This window comes from Polyodon spathula, chromosome 10 (genome assembly GCF_017654505.1).
Source record: "Polyodon spathula isolate WHYD16114869_AA chromosome 10, ASM1765450v1, whole genome shotgun sequence".
Taxonomy (NCBI): Eukaryota; Metazoa; Chordata; class Actinopteri; order Acipenseriformes; family Polyodontidae; genus Polyodon; species Polyodon spathula.
In genome coordinates, this window is record NC_054543.1 from 39,640,774 (window position 1) to 39,659,410 (window position 18,637).

At 36.7% G+C, this 18,637-nt stretch overlaps 1 protein-coding gene across 1 annotated transcript in view; it reads right to left on the reverse strand.

Annotated features, from left to right (window-relative positions):
• LOC121322298 (formin-like protein 2) overlaps positions 1-16,991 on the reverse strand; it is a 62,954-nt gene extending 45,963 nt beyond the window's left edge. The window contains 1 exon segment of the mRNA XM_041262079.1: positions 16,300-16,991. Within this exon segment, the coding sequence (XP_041118013.1) occupies positions 16,300-16,416 (117 nt within the window). The 5' untranslated portion in view covers positions 16,417-16,991.
• Between the last annotated feature and the right edge of the window lie 1,646 nt (positions 16,992-18,637).

Consider the following 18,637-nt stretch of genomic DNA (forward strand, 5'->3'; position numbering starts at 1 on the left):
CATAATGACTACCTCCTGCTACCCTGTACTTCATACTCCAACTGAAAATGGATGACTGTTCTCTAGCCAATTGCAGAAATAAAGACAAATAAAGTCATGGCTCAGAAATACAGTACTTTTTCATTGACAGAACAAAATAACTTGAAGGTTTTTTTTTCTCTTTAAAAAATATCAAAAAAGCTACTGCTCAGGTGTTTCTGTATGAATAACAAAAGCAGCAACTGCCACACATGGTCAAAAACGGGTAGAAAATGGGTTACGGCTATAAAACCAAGAGCTGTCTGGAACGCCAAATAGCAATACACCATTTATGGGTTATTTCATGCCTTGAAAAAGGGCAGATAGGTCTATAATAAACTTTTAAAACAGTTGTTAAATTGTTTGTGCCACAATGCGGTTCACTTGACGTTAGTACACAGTTGAATAAAAACCACTGTTGCATATTTTCTATGTAATGAAAATAAATAAAACAAATGATACAAGATTGAAGCAACATCTGATACAATATAGTTAAACAAAAACAACAGGAACGATGTTAATCTTCAGTTACAATGGGCAGATGTGTTTATGAAGCTAAACCTGGGAATCATTACTGAATTTGAAAGAGCCAAGATATACCCAATGTATGCAATTTCCTAAACTGCAGGTGGGAATGATTCAGAACAGAATTTGCTATCATTTGGCCTCAGTCTTCCAAACTGAAAACACACAGTGATCGACTAGTGTACAAAGGGAAATAAATGTTATAATATATTTGTAATTAACATAATAGGTCTGGACTGATACTTTCCTTTGACTATATCTTGTTAATTCATGACTTGTAACAATACATTTGTGAAACCTGTGATTTAAATTCTGGGTTGTGGAAATAAGGAACACTCCCATCCCCCGCTGTTAAATATGCAGCATCCCAAATCCTTTCATGGCGCCGATCAGTACTGTGCTGGTGTACTGTGTGCTGGATGGATATTTTATTACTTTGGTTCATTGCAGTTCATTCTTTCATGCAGCTTAGCCTACTGTACACCACATGTTTAGCCAGTCTTCTTTCCTTGAAGATAATATTTTTAGCATTCTGTTTCTGACATCTTGCCAGCACTTCTTTCACGCACTCATCACAAAACACAGCAGACTTGCTTGTACAATACCATATACAGTAAATTACCAAAAGAACAAGACTCTGCCGCTGTGATACTATACAGGGACAACATGTAAACATATACCACAAACAATTCCTCAGTCCTTTTTTTTGCTATTAAAAGCGGACTTGAAACTAAACTAAACCTGAACATCTCTACAGTGACAGCTCAACATTTTAGGATCTGATTTTTTTTTTTTGTTTTTTTTTTTTTTCTCTAAGCAAAAGGAAATGGCAAAAACAGAAAACGCACTGTAATGAGGACCCCCAAGTTATTTCTTTGCTTTACTTTTCAGAAACATGCTATTTTTTGCACTATTTCCACAAGGGAGAAAAAAAAAAAATCCACAAAAAAGCAATACCAGCTTCCCTCTATACAGTATATAGTGTAGAATATACTACAGTTTGGTTCTCTAGTCCAAGCCTATTGTGTGTGAAAAAATGGCTTTGGGCAGGTGCCTATTTTTTTGGGATAGTTTTGGGCATTTGTGCAGGTATTACAATTGGACATATTTTGAGTAGTTTTAAAATATTTACAATATTTCTAAGTTATATTACACACAACCGTTAGTGTTAACATCACGGTTACTAAACACTGCAACAATAACACGCATCAATATCTGTCATGACGTACATTTCATTATTGCTTTGGGCTACAAACGTAACACTTTCTAAAAAGGCACAGTGTGGTAACAGGCGTTACTGCAAATGAGAATTTGTTCATGGGTTTTACTTGATTACAGAAAAGGAATGATTGAATAATAAGTTTTTACAGGAAGCATTATTTGGTACACTTTCAAACTCAAAGGAAGCTCCACAAACTCACCAGAGTGCCATCAATCAATAATAAACAAACGTAGGCCTACCATTTCACTTTACACATTACAAATATGTCTGTGTACTAAAAATCAAAACCAAAAATGAGTATTTATATTAGTTTACCTTAAGTTAGTCTTTGTCACCTGGATGGATATTGCCAAACTCATTTAGGGGTGATTTTTATCGTTTTCAGCATCTTTAAACAGCTTGTTGAGTAGTAAAAACGCACTGGATACTGAAGCAAACTGCAGCTACGTTTCAGCATGAATGTGACAGAGCGTGCCTCATTCACCAGAATTACCTGGTTATATATGATAAGTGTACTGATTTGGTTACAGCACAACCAAAAAAAGCAAACTGATTCCTAGGATCCATAGTAATTAAGTACATAAAACACAAAAAAAGTTGCAATTGCAAATAGTGTGGTTGCTATTTGTTACAATGGGGAACATCAGAGGTGACTGATGTCACAACTTACGCTCCTGATTGGGCGGGTTTTTGTAAAAATAGTTGGAAACCCTGCCTGTTTCTGCTGCGGCGAGTCGGTTTGTTTAAAAAAGCAACTAGCTGTTTTGTGCGAGTTCTATTCTGTGGAATACTTTTGGAGTTGGGGGGGGGGGACGGGGACGGACCATCCAGCCCCGAATTAAAAAAAACTATGTATTAATTTATCACAAATCCATTACTCCGTCACCCGCATCAACACAAGGAAACGACACGGCGGTTGAGGTGAAACCTTTAGTTTTATAACTTATTTCTAATTTATCATTCGCTCCTTAATAATACATACTCAAAAGTGATTTTTATTTTTTTTGTTGGTTTTACTTGTGTTGCTATAACATGGCTCTCTCTACTGTAGCTACTGTAGTAAGAACAGAAAATGGTAAAAATTGTAGATTCAACGAGTGAACCGTACCGAACGCAAAGCCATCGTGTTTACTGTGCAATGAATGAGTGTCAGTAGTTAAGGAATACAAGATGAAAAGTCATTTTGAAACCAAACAAGGAGCTTTTGGAAATACGTATCCAGATGGTACAGTAGTTAGAAGCTCAAAGCAGAAGCGCTGATCTCTTAACAGTTATACTATTAATATGTCACATTCATTTTAAAATGTTTGTAACGATACTCTGTTCAATTCTCACACTGTTCTATTATTAAAGTATTATTCATATGGTAAAATGTGTAAGTCTTGTTCAATATATGAACATTAAGTTATATAATATTTATGATTGCTTAAAAATGTGTAGAGTAACATACTCTGGCCCGCCTACTCCTAACTTTTTTCCAATCTGGCCCCCTTAATTAAAACAACTAGTTGAAGAGCCCTGCTCTAACTAAGACAACTCTATCTTCCAGGGTATACCAGAAACACATGCAAGCAGTTTTACAGCAAGTACAGTATGAACCAGTCTGCATTGTTGCAGATTAAAACTACAGATGGGAGAGATTAATGTCCTGAACATTGTAATTTAATTTGCAATTATATGAATTTAATAATTTTGTAATAATGCCCCTTATTTTTGACTAGTCTATATATTGTAATACCAGCAAGAAGCTGTTTTTTTTTTTAAAACACCTTTATTTGTTGCAGTACATTGTTACTAGTGGACTGATTTAAGACTACAGTATCGTAGGGACTTAAAAATGAATTCAATTGATTTTTAATGTGAAAATGTTATTTATGTTCAAAATTACGTTGTTAATTCTTAATAAATTGGTGAAATCGGCAACAGCTGAATTGGTCATTTTGAAAAAACTGAATTTGCCCATTCCCAGAATGGAAAATACAGATGTTACTACTGGCAAGAACACACTCTACAAAACCTTATTTTTATTCAATCAACTTCAAATAGCAATGCACTCTAGAGATTTCCTGAGGTTTCAGAAAAAAAAAAAAAAAAAAAACTGTACAGAATCTAGTGCTTAAATATTTCATCACAGGTGCAATCTAGCAGATGTAAAGTGTTCTGAAAACTGCAGACACAATGCACCACTACCCTTAAAATGACACAGTGCGTCAGGGAAAAAAAATGAGGCTGTCACTGTGGTCGTCTAGGAGGTCAGTAAACCACTGGCTGAAACAGACAGAAAATGACTGATGTGAAGTCCCAATTAACCCGGTTTGCTTCAGACTTCTTTCAGTACGTAGCCAGTGGCAAAATGATAAGATCATTTTGAAATATACAGCATTCATTGAAAACATATGGCAGGTAAAACAAAGCTATAGTCAGCTGGTCTGGACCTACTTCATTGTAAACACCTTAGTTGTTAAAGGAAGTTGAAGACACTGTAGGTTATTACAGAAGGCAATCTATTGTACTTCTCATACTGTACTAATAATATTGCCTTCGAGTGTGTAGAGTATCAACCGTTTATTTTCTGTACTTCAGATATAGAAATCAAACCTACAATACAGCATATATTGTAACAATTTGTACCTACTGTGTTTATGAGCTGCACAGTCCAATACCATACTGCATAGTAGTAGAAGGTTACTTTTTCAGAACTAAGTAACACAACAAAAACATCCTGCTACAACTAATTAAATATTTTTGGAAATAAATACACAGATTCTACCCGGTCTGCTGTGTTGACCAGTTTTCTGAACTTATGACTTAGAATTACAGCAGAAATTCTGACAAATTCAGCACTGCACAAAGGCTTGCTTCCAACTGTGCAAAATTCCAAAAAGTGCCCAGATGCACATCTTTCATAAGCAAATTGCTCCACTGTGTACTCAAAGTCAAGAAAGCCAACAACTTCAGTTAGACTTAACACACATGTACTTGCTGCTTTTCTAAGTGACAGTTCCTGTTTCTTGCTGCTATGGCTAATTAGTTCATAGACTCCTGGAGATTGAACATTTACCCAGACGAAGGCCACCCCCTATCATATCCATAAATCAGACCCAATATAAAAGTTCAAACTATCCTCCCCAGTCTGTTGTGTTCAGCCCCAGGGTGGGTGCTGGAAGCCAATCAATGTGTGCTAAGTGCCAGTCTCCATCAACAGTTAAATAAAAACAGCCACTGTTTGGTTGGCAGCCGTGGGCTCAGTGAGCATCAATAGCCTATTTCATGGAAGAGAACCATTGTCCCGTGCAAGCTTTTTCATTGCATCAACCGTGTACAGTGAACTGCAGAATCCTTTGTGAAGAACGCAAGGAATGCAGGGTAAACAGCATGATCTCTCAGGTCCTACAAAACACTGCTGCTTAAATTTCAATAAGACCCATCAAACACAAAAGAATATATTAAATATCATGCTGAAAGAAATCGAGGCATTCACCTGAAAATCAATTAAGCTTCAAGCAAAGTGCAGAATTCTTTCTTGAAAAATAATTATAAAAGGCTAGATTACAGTAAATGATTCTATTAAATAAAATAAGCTGTGTCAGCATACTCTTGCAATACTATTTTAGCCATTCATAAAAATGTAATTAGAACCTTAAAAACTTCAGGTAGAAGCTGTTTAAGTAATTAAACTGTTTGCAAGTCAGTATGCAGGCGAGGTAGGCTATAGGGCCTTCATATTATACTGCTTGCAATTACTGTTGAGTTTATTTCTTTTTATTGCCCCATTTCTTTTCTTTTAGGTTCTCCAGAGCATGATGTAGTACTGCTGCATAAATATAAAAGATTGTATTTGACATCTCTCTCCATTTGAAAAATGCACCCTCAGGTCACAGTCTTCTTGAGAGAACTCCAACTGATCTTCAAAGAACAGATAATTAGAGAAGATTCAATACTGTATCCTATTTAAACGTTAGTATACTGATTAATAGAAAACAAAGTTGTCAAAAGCTAAGGTTTTGCATAAGAATGAATACTGTACACAACATTCAGTGCCCCAATAGGGAACACATCAAGTTTTGGGGTTTTTTTCTTCTGGTATTGGTTTAATTCAAATACTGTACCTGCAGTAATTCACCCTCAGCAGCCAAACTATTTTACAGTGATAATTTTATAAAAAGAGCAATTACTGAGCCAACCAAAATCGAGGATTGATTCATCTACCACAATAGCTAAAGCGCCATTAGTTTTGTACCTTTTCACCCGATCATTGTTTCTTCCCCCCGCCCCTCAAATTCATCCTTCAGCCAACTTAGAGGCAGTGCTCCAATGAAGCAGTCTCACTTATTAACATGCAATTATAACTTATGAATGCCAATGAAATGGCTTGCTGTTGTGCATATGAATTTCATTAAAAAAATGTAATAAAATTAACTTGAGTAAAGGCAGTTTATTTTAATCAAGCACATTAATACGACCAAGAAGCAGAGATGAGAATTGGCATGTACTGTAGTAGAGATACTACAGGGTACAATACAGCAGATGTATGTGGTGTAAAAACAGATCAAACCAATATCGAATGCTGTCATTGGCTCAGTGCCCATGCAAGGAATCACTATTGAGCAATCAGTTTATACATTCTGGCTGGTGGCCCAGGTTACTTGCTATTCAACCAGTAATAAAAAGTACAAGGTTTGCCTCTAGAGAGCATCTTCAGGCAATTTAAAAGGCAAAGCATCCCATCATGACTGACCCCACAAAGGAAGCACAGAGTTGCCAAGTTACGGTCCTTGGGAAGAAGAGTCGTTCCCACCGATGTAGAAAAAGCTGTTTTATAAAGTGGAACTACAGTAATCCAGAAAACAACCAAAAAAAAATGTAGAACGCTGGACAATCTAGCTACTCTACTAGAAACAATGACAACATTAATGAAACAGAAATGCAGAAGACAAAAAAAAGTGGAAAAAACCTTCACGTAAATCTTGACGACCAAAGCATGTACGGTAGCGTACTACATCCACGCAAAACAAGCCAACAAGTAGTTACTGTAGAACGTACAGCCAGACATATTCATGCTACAGGACACTGGGACAACTTGGATGGAGCTTGGCTGCGCAACTTAGATTGTTCCCAGCTATATATTTTTTCAAGGCCTACTGTGGCAGGAAATACAGTACCAGCCCAACTCTTTCCTGGGCTGTGGAGCTCAGGGATCATCTCTGGGGAGGGCTGACGAGCCGATTATACTGTAACAGCGAATGAAAAAATTGGTCACAGTTAAAGTTGTTGGTGGAGGCAGAGTAACAGACACACACGGGAACAATCCACCCACTAGTAACCCTCACAGGGAATGCTACTGACAAAACTGGTAGTTCTTACTGTAGCAGTCAAAAAGAAGCTTATTGTAGATGTAATCACAATAGCCAATGGGAGGCTCTAATTATAGCAAAAGCTTAGTCTTCAATTCCCATGTGGCAGCAAGCAAACCACCATAATAACCTTAGTTTCTTATTCATGGATACCTTTTTACATGGAAAAACTCATGAACCACAAGCCTACGTTTCCAGCTCTGTAACTATATCTTGCGTTTCTAATGTGTGTGTGTGTGTGTGTGTGTGTGTGTGTGTGTGTGTGTGCGGGGACCATGGGAATGCTTACTCCACTACGTAGAGTACCAGGACAGGAAGGAGATGTGAATAAGACAACAGTATGTCAAGGCAAATGTTAGCAACATACAGTAGGAGACAGCTGTCATCAGGACCTTATATAACCCTTACTCACATTTAGGCAATGGAGGTCAGTCCTCAAATCAGTGCCACTGAAACGATTTACAACGGCACAGTATGCCTTAATTAGTAACTATTGTTTTGCCCCCTTTGCATCAGTATAATACTGTACTTTGACAAATCACACGATTAACACCCCCCCCCCCCACCGCCACCAACACCACATTACTACAAACCTTAAGGTACTGTAACAGCTTTAAATGATTGTACCAGCCCAAATTAATACTTAATTCTGAATCATCCCATTAATCCCTGTACTTTAAAAATATTGTATCCAAACAGTTTCATGGAAAGAACCACTCCCATGTCGTACTGTATAGCTAAAGGTAAATCTCCCAACGTTCCTACTGTAATCATAGGGATTTTACAGTGTGGTGTGCAGTACCTACTATATTAAAAGGTTGAATACAATGCAAGGCACTCATTTGATCTTGTCATTGTGTGGGGAAAAAAAACAAGTTACACACTACTGCATGTTCAATACCCTTGAAATACAGGTCCAGTTTGACATGAATCTTTCTAGAGCATGCATAGGACAGTGTGAAATGCTTGAAACATTGGAAAACAAATTAAACTTAATTTGTATATTAGTTTGAGCTTGTGACGTGTCTGGATCTGTCAACCAATCATTTTACAATTGCCTCCAATACATTTAAAACCAAAATCAATGGAGCAGCAGCTTTCCACTGGAGGCCAACACACAGGGGTAGCCATGGAAACCTTTCAGGGGATATATGAATCACTGGGTTCTACAAGGGATAAGTACAACACTGAAACATAATATAATTTAAAATCATAACAATGGATCAATTGAGATTTGGTTTAATGTGGGATTACCAGGTCAACTGGTTACATTTCCTAGAACCAGAGAAAGCTACAGTTTCTCCAAATAATGTTATGCTTTTGCCCAAATAAACAAAAGCAATACTTCTGTTAGAAAAAATAATAATACCCTCAAGGGCCCCTGGAAGGCCCTTGGAAGCTTCTCAATATAGAACCGACAAGTACCAAACATTTTCTTTTTTTTTTTTTTTTTTTTTTTTTTTATGTACAGCATGCATTTTTTTTTTTTTTATATGGCACTAAAGCTAAGGTACATACTGTATGTACAGTAAAGTGATTAGTCCATGGTCCCACGATGCAGAAAATCAAAGGTGAAAAAAAAGGGTGAAAATTGTAGATTCAACAATGACTGAACCAATAAATACTTATTTATTTTACCAACTGTACCGAACGCAAAGCCAACGTGTTTACTGTGCAATCTGGCCCCCTTAAATTTAAAAAACTAGTTGAAGAGCCCTGCTCTAACTAAGGCAACTCTGTCTGTCCAGGGTATACGGGAAACACATGCAAACTGATTTATAGCAAGTACAGCATAAACCAGTCTGCCATGTTGCAGATGAAACTACAGATGGAAGAGATAAGTGTCCTGAACATTGAACTTCATTTGTAATTTTATGACAATTGCATATTTTTGTTATAATGCCCCTCTTTTTTGTTGACCGACTTACAGTACATTGTTACGACTGCTTTTGAAAGATTTTTCCTGAAAACTACAGTAGCTCAGGGAATTCAATAGATATTTTTATGTAAAAATGTTATTTATGTTCAAACTACGTTGTTAATTCTTAATAAATTGGTAAAAACAAATTTGGTCATTTTGAATAGAAAATCAGGAGCCCTAAATAAAGTCTCATCTTGACAATTGTTTTTATGTACATTTTCTCAAAATAACACAAATAAAAACACTATCTTAAAACCACAAACTGAACAGAAAAGTTGTTTTTACCCTACCGTACTGTAGCACTATTACTCTGTTAATCAATCTGGACACAAACTCATTCAATTTAAAATTAAGACATACATTCAGCAATTCTGTCCAAAAGATGCTGGCAAAGATGATACTGATTATCTGTATCCCAAATGCTGACACGTCTTAGACTTCTTTTCAGTGGTGTCAGCCAACAAGTTGTGTCACAGCGTCATGGCAACTAGCCCTGAGCATACAGACTTGCTTATGTTTGAAAGAGGCCATTTAATGCAAACACTGGCTTACCATATTTTTAAAGACTTTACATTGCGATTCCAATGCCACAGTCTTTAATGGAATTAGGCTCATTTTAAAAATTGATTTTAACTGGCCAAAATAATACATAGAGACAGACAGACAGATCATTAAACTGGCAAATAATGATTTATTTTTAAACTGAAATTGTGGGTATACTACATACAGTAGCTGGATATCTACCTCCCACTGCTTTGTTTAGAACTCCCAACTGCAGTTTCATTTCTTCAAAGTGTAATAAACCATAAGGAACTAAAAGTACAGTACAGCCTACTGTACTGTTGAAAACAGATCCAGTACAATAAATAGAATTAGGCAAACTGTAGTCTCCAGCTGCTAAAGTGTTGACCTACAGTAATACATTTACGTAACAGAATTCACAAATTATTTTCTCAATTTGTACTTTACAACTCACAAAGCAATCTAAAGTACAACCGTAGCGGCAGGGTTATACTGTAAATGAATGTGATCATGCAGTGAAATACCTGAGTTTAAGTCACTTTTTGATCTCAACACAAATGAAAAAAAAGTGGTGCTGAAACACTCATGATGCTTCCTAAATGCCAAGTCATATAATGTAATGTTAATGGCAGCAATAGGAGCCATTCTAATTACACCACAGGCAAGGAATCAATTCCTTTGGTATAACTGGTTGAAAGAGAAGAATTACTCTGGTGCAGCTGCAGACTGTAGAATCTTTGCTTTTAATGCAGCCTTTCTTAGATGTGTGCTGGTTTCTAGAGCTTGGGAACCCGTGCGATATGTCTAAATCCGTTCAAAGCTAACATACAGTACAGTAGGTGAATACCAGTCCCAGTAGCCTAAAGAATGGTACAGTTTTGTTTGGCTTGTCAATACACAACATACTGTACAGAACCCTTTTGAAAACAGAAGGCAAACCTCCATTATATTCTACTGTAGGATAGCCAAGACAGCAAGTGTGGTTTCATTTTCATTGCAATCACAACATAATGTACCTCAACCAGTAGCCTGAAGCAGAACTAAAGCGTTCAAGAAGAACTGCAATGCATTTTTTCAGCCTCTGAAGGAACTGAATTACGCAGATTGATTTTGTGATCTATGAAGAATTACATAAGTGAATACATAAACCATACCATCAAAAAAACCCTTGGGACTAGTGTTAATATTCTTACTCTGACAGCAGAATTATATCAATGTCTCAGGGTAAATTTCAGTGCTGAAGGCATCTAACTTTTAGCAAATCAATGTATTAGTAACACAGTTAGTGTAACTTTCCAGATCCAATACCTCTATTTGCTTTGAAGCAGACAATGGTTTTATTTTGCAGTCAGAATACATTTGTTTATTAGTATATATCTTTGTTTATTGCTACTATATCCAGTGCAGCAAGATGGGCATCTCATTTTATCAACAATACCCGTTTTCTTATGTCAAATCACAAATTATACAGTACACCATCTAACGACAGCAAGAAACATGTTGGTACTTCAGTAAACCATCAATGTACTCTACAATAATACTGTAATCTTGAAATAAAAACAATGTTTTTCTTAAACTACAAATAATCCCTTCGTAAACAGAATGCCTTAACATTAACCTGTTTGTTAAATAATTCATACTCTTCAAAACCACTTTACCTTCAGACAAGAATCAAAATCCAATCCTAGAGTGAAAGAGATGCTCAAGTGGCACATGAATAGTTAATGTTTTTCACTAATAAAGCCATGGTCCAGGTATTCTAAACGTATGTATACTGATGTGGCAGTGTGCCCTGTCCCTGTGCGTATTTTGTGTTATATGTTGCATGTGGTGTGTTAATGTTGGTGTATAGGTATTGGTGCACGGGAGACAATAGGGCTATGTGGAGCATGACTGATTTAAAATGTATAATATGTGTTTAGGCATGGGGATTGCACAATCACTTCTTATGCAGATGAAATGTGTATCAGTATGCGAGCGTGGGGAATGCACAAATTAGTTCACGTGCTGGGATTCAAGTGAATAATTAATTAGTAATTGAATCCCGGCACAGCTGTATAGATGCACGTTTCACTCACCCGGGGTTGTGTGTACGGGAGAAAGTAGGGAGTAAAATTTAAGTGATAAAAATAATCGATTGCGATACGTGGTGATGAGTGAGTGTTATTTGTTCAAACCTTTTAGTGGTATTATTAAAAAGCACTGCAACCTTAGCACTGAACTCAGCTGTGTCCTGTCTTGTTTCTGGTCTGAGATCACCCCTACAATCAGCCTGTCCACAGTTGGATATCATATATGTTCACTGTACTAAGCAGTGATAAGGTTTTACTGTACTAAGCGATATCTGTAGAAGTGTTTTGTGGTGGATGCATTATCTGGAGCAGGTCAAACACAAACCAGAAAGATATATTCATGCGCATGGCCTGTAGAATCTTGAGCAGACTGTCTGTGGTGTGTTGTCTCGTTCTTTTTGAGGCCATTTATCTTTGACCATGTTTTCCCCTAAATATCAACCACAGTACATCCAAAAATTAGCCATTTATAACATAAATGAGAGCATAACCACAAGGTAAATCAACACATACAGAAGTGCTGGAAGCTGACATATTGTCAAAGGAGGAAACTGACCTCTACATGTTATCCAGAATGCTATTTCTGAATGGTTAACATATGCTTAAAGTTTAAGGAAACTGTGCTTACGATATTACCACAAAAATGTGCCAAAATGTTTTAAACCTAGATTTATTATAAAACATTATTTAGGATTGTCCCCCATTCAACATGCGTGTCTATAGGTGCGAAACTCTGTTTTAGAGAAAAGTCTGCCAAACAGAGAGTGAAGAGTCATGTTACTGCGTGCAAGGAATTCAGGTTGCAGCTCAAAAGGGTCATGCTGCATTTCCTGTCTACTTTTCATACACTATTTACATAGGGAAATTACTTTATTGGGGCCGAGTCAAATCACATTTTCCACGTCTTGGGCAGAAAATATCAAAACAGCTTTTTAGAGAATTTTTGTTCAAGGAGGCAAGCAGGGATGGCAACCACCATCCTTTGTCACATTTGAGGATATTGAACTAAGGGAAAAAAAAAGACCCGACACTGGTAGTCTGAAGAGAACACAAAAAAAAAAATACAACATGTGGCAGGAATATCTAAATATCTCAATTATTTTTTCACAAGAATAATCAAATGGCCATGTGTTTAATGTGACTTGGTTAACAGATAAAAACTTCTAAAAGAGCAAAACCAACGTACAGAGCCACACAGTAGGAAAAGCTACTTTACAGTATAACCTTTCCCAGAGATGCTCCTGTAAAATTTTACTACAGTATTTTATTACAATACAAAAACATACAGTACACCTGCAGTGCCTGTACAAACCAAGCTCAAGTTGTTCCAGATCAACTGATTAAGGTCACAATATTTTTTTTTGGTTTAACTCCTAATTTCTTATTCACAGTTTAATTACATGACAAGTCCTTTATGCTTCATGACCACACACTTCCTCAGACAATTAATGATCAGTCTGCCACAATGCATCATCGCCCTACATTGTACTGCAGCTTAAATGGAAGCAAATAACATTAAGTGCTCTGATTAAACGCTAGACATCCTAATGCTGAATGCACACATTGTACCTAAATGATATTCATCACTTTGGCAAAAGTTCCTTCACTCTGGTCTTCAGTGAAGCTTATAAAGTCAGATGGAACTGGTGAAGTGGTTCATTTGAATGCCAAATTTTAAACAATCTGTAGCGATGGACACTGCCTGCTGGTTATAATCCACTGTACTGTAACCTGGGAGTGTGGTTTTTATTGAAGTCAATGGGATTAAACCGATTCAATACAAGTTCTTGAAAGTCTGAGAGGATGCCCTCAACAGAATCAGCATGCAAACCATAATTTGGTGTGTTTATACTGGATGCCTCATGGGTGCACTCATAGAAAAGTATAAAAGGAAAGAGGTAGACATGATCATGCCCTATTCACTCCTCTTTGGCACCGCCCGAGAACCATATGTTGTTTACTCAGCAATTTAACCATGTAAATATGTCAAATCAACAAAGTAACTTCTGCTGTTACTTCTTGTGTGTGTGTTTTTTTTTTTTAAACTGTCCTGACAGCAGCTACTGTACCAATATTATATTCCAAAACAGAAGTCATCTGAACTAATATGGAATCAACAGCAATTATGTTGCCATTCCCAGTTAAAATAGTCTTACTTATATCCCTGAGCTACTATACTGCTTTTAAGCAATAAAGTAGTGATAACCACCATCTGAAATCTATAAACCACACAAAAACATCAGAGCTGCTGACACCTGTCAAGAAGCAGTCCCAAGAATTTGCTTTGATCTCTTTTTGGGATGTATTTGTTTATTTAAATTTGACAGGGACAATGTATAATTTAACATCTTGCTAAAAACTAATTTTTGTTGGTATTCCCTGGGCAGGCGAGAACAAAAGAAAAACAAATCAACAATCAATTGCAGAATACAGAGCAATACAACCCTCCCCATCAACGAAAACAGGTTTGTTTTGATTTGAATCATATTTTAAGTTTATAAACAAAATCCCTAAGTTCATGAGGATTGGTTTTTTATATCATATTTTAATGAATTCCAGAATATTACACCTTTGAGAATGCAGTTTGTGCAAATTTAGTAAATTTAAATACATTTAGTATTTAGTAGTCTTTCCTCCACACAGTTACCACTGATGGCTGCTCTGGTGATTCTGTTGCTAAATTCAGAACTTCAGAGTGTAATTAATTATTTTAATGGTGGAGGAGCAAGTCCACCCAGAGACTTAAAAATAAAAAATCCATTTGAACAATGTATAAAATTAGCAAAACTTATTGTATTTTGTAAGAATTTCACAATGGTGAAATCTCATTGGTTTTAAATTTAGCAGCATTCGTTGATAAATTACTTCTAATATACCTAGAATTATGCAGATTGCATTGTGTCGTTTATCACCTTTTTAGTGTGTTTTTTAAACGTTAATTGAGAATCCATTATTATTCCTAAATATTTAAAATTCCGAGACTGCCTCAATTTTATCTCCTTTAATTCAAATATCAAAACTGTTTCCAACTTGTTTAATGGTAAAACACATCCCCACTGTTTGTTTCACATTCAGGGTTAGACAGCCAAATTGTCACCTCTCTTATAGTAGAAGTTGGCTTACAGGCAGCCTCTTGACTAGATTTGGCAGAAACAAACATGACTATCGTCAGTGTACATCTGGAAATCAACTTCAGCTCATCCAGTAGATCATTAATATACAGACTGAATAGCAGTGGCCCTAATACAGAACACTGGGGGGGCCCCCAACTGAACAATTCCTAATAAGAGAATGAATATTACCAACTTTGACACATTGTTTTCTATCCTTAACATACGACTCAACCCATTTCAATGCCTTATTAGAAAATAAATAATTTAGATAATTTAAAAATAAGGTCATCATGATTAACTGTATTGAATGCTTTCTTTAGATATAAAAATATAGGTCCAACCTCTTAGCTCTTTTCTACAAAATAACAATGTGTATGTTTGAGTGGAGTGCTCTGGTCTAAACCTAAACTGCAATGGGTGTAGAAAATCTCCAGCCTCCAAATGCCACAATTTGTTCAGCTGTCACTTTCTCAATAGCTGTGCCACAGCCCCTAATTGATAGAAATTAAAAAGTAAAGGGTTTAAACTTGGCCCTTCAAAACAGTGCTACCTCCAGTCCTCGTTTAAACGTATCGCTGTTAATCTTGAAAACACCATAAGGGTCAGTGAGTGTGTTTATAATCAGAAGCAAGACTAGCTGTGTTGTAGGTTGGGTGGTCACTCATATTTACTACCCGAACGCCTGAACCAGTCTTGAATTCTATTGCCTGCGTCTACATTTCAACAATTTCACTAGATCATCCTGCCATCCATTATAAATAAATTTTATTTAAAACAAATGTATGCATGGAAGAAAACAAACGCTTCACAGTGTATACAAGTAAATAAATAAATGCAAACACCAGCATGCAGAACTTAACTCCGTTGAAATGATCAGTCTATAATGCTGAAATACAAATCTCAGAGAAGTGTGGACACCACACCCTCTCAAGAAACATCGAATATACACGTGACAGACGTTGGGAACAGATTGTCTGGAACCTTTGCCACAATATACACTGGATGCGCATACTAGGCCCGAAACTTAATGATTGTAATTCTTATTATACTTTTGAACCTACGTTGCAAAACAGTTTTCTTTCTTTGCCATTCAACGTCATCTTTACAAAGTCGTTTTTGACTTCTTCGAACTATCACTTCAATGCGGGTTTTCATTTGCTAATGAGCTTGAGATCCACGTGACTGTCCACTTGTGAGTATTCAAATCGCCGATATCTTGTAATTCGATACACATTGAGCATTGATTATGAACCATTCAATATACGAGACTACAGTACAACAGCATTAATGCTTATTGAAGAAGCATCAATAACACAGCAATCAGAGTACATTAAAATAAAATACACGACTGATTTATCATTTGTGCCTTGTTAATTTTCAGTTGACAAAACAAAGCAAAAGTTTTACAGATCACGGTTGTTTATCATGATCAATTCCTTCATACCAGCAGTGCTATAAATACAATGCAAACGGGCGATGTGGTGTTGTCTTCAGTAACAGACTACATACATCTATTCACCACCAAAATGCCTCACATAGAATATTAACCTACCAAAACGATGGCAAATCTCTCCTCCAGTTCACCTAGCTCTGGCATTGGTAGTTTCAGAGGCATGCTGTGAGCCCTGAAATCAGTTTGCTGAGAATCCATACTCCCTGCGTTTCCCATGATGTTGATAGTTTCCTTTTCTTTTTTTTTTTTTTTTAAAAAAAAACAGCGATGTTCCAACCCTTTACTCTTCGACTTCCAAACGACAGCAAATCAAACGAGACACAATAAATTGTATTCGTTCGTTATTGTCAGAAACGTGCCACTACCACCTCCCTGCTTTTTATTCCAGTCTGGTCAGTTTCCAGCAAAACACCCGAGGTGAAACCAGCAAAACGCGTAATATCCAAAGATCTACGTCTCCCTCTAGCATGATATATACAATATGGTGTGCTTCTTGTTCTCTTCTTTCATTTTCCTTAATTTAATTAAACATCGATCGCGCAATCATTCATATCAAACTATAATAAACGTGTATCCTATCCGTATCTTGCACAATTTCGGTACCACTTCCAGCTTGTTGTAATGGTGATGGTGTGCATGATTCAGGCTTAGCGATCCTCTACAATATGTGTAATCCTCCTGATGCTGCCACTAAATACAGCATCCACGCACAGCACACTCCGCACCAGCCTTACTCACGGCCAACACAATGAGCTCTTTCAGACTGGCCTCCTCGTCGGGCGTGTACACAGAAAGTGTCGGGAAAAGGGGGATTTCTTGTATTGCATTATGGGAGTTGGTGTTTTATAGTCATAGCACGCATCATGAGGGTCAACATAATTGACACAAGCACTAGCGAATACATTGCTCTGGGTATTAAAATAATGTAATCGATACTGTATGTTAGCAAACTAAAGAAAACAAAGACATTTTAAACTATATATTTTATATATAATTTTGATACCTTAGATATACAGTATTTTTTTTTTTTATTTTTTTATTTGAGAATTCAAGAATGTATTGTTGCTTGTTTTGTTTTTAATTTGTTTTACGCGAAGCAAACCTTTAACACTTTAAACCTTTTTAGGACTGATTAATAGCAGAAACAAAATTTAAATTTAATATTTCTGTGTCGATGTCTCTCTCTCTCTCTCTCTCTCTCTCTCTCTCTCTCTCTCTCTCTCTCTCTCTCTCTCTCTCTCTATATATATCTATATATATATATATATATATATATATATATATATATATATAATATATATATATATATATATATATATATGCTTCAGTGAAAATAATCCCTTCTAGGGTTTCTGTGACGTCGTCAATTACGAGCCCAAAGTTCGAGTAATTTATAAACTGTCACAGAAACCCGAGACGGAATTGTTTTCCTGTAACTCATTGAAGAGGCCCATCTATTATTTTTTATAATGCATGGATGCCCTTCGGTCTCCTAAATTTATGACGTCACAGAAATTCTAGATGGAATTATTTCCCTGTAACTCACTGAAGCCCATTTATTTATAATATATTTCTAGTTATTTTTACATTGTGATGCTGCCTCTAAGCACCAGATGTGAAGCAACCAATACATGCGTGAATGTAGGCCTATTAGATACACATTTTTTATGGTCAAATGTTAGGCATTGAACAACAGTTAAATATCTGCGACTGACCCTGAACTTCATATTATTAATTTGCATTCTAAGTTTTTTCTTAAAGGTCTTTTATTGTGCTCATTAAATTGAAGAGCCTTTGTCAAATTGAAACATTTGCTTTCAGTTAAGTACATTGTATTGATTGTTCATGGATTGTTTGTAATTGATGTGCTTCTGTGCCCAGAGACAACATGATTGAACAGGCTTTCCTTCATGGGAGTCGTTAAACTACAACAACACAATCTGATTCTACACAGCCTCCAGCATCGTCTACACAATCTGATTCTACACAGCCTCCAGCATCGTCTACACAATCTGGTTCTACACAGCCTCCAGCATCGTCTACACAATCTGATTCTACACAGCCTCCAGCATCGTACACAGCCTCCAGCATCTCTACACAATCTGATTCTACACAGCCTCCAGCATCGTCTACACAATCTGATTCTACACAGCCTCCAGCATCGTCTACACAATCTGATTCTACACAGCCTCCAGCATCGTCTACACAATCTGATTCTACACAGCCTCCAGCATCGTCTACACAATCTGATTCTACACAGCCTCCAGCATCGTCTACACAATCTGATTCTACACAGCCTCCAGCATCGTCTACACAATCTGATTCTACACAGCCTCCAGCATCGTCTACACAATCTGATTCTACACAGCCTCCAGCATCGTCTACACAATCTGATTCTACACAGCCTCCAGCATCGTCTACACAATCTGATTCTACA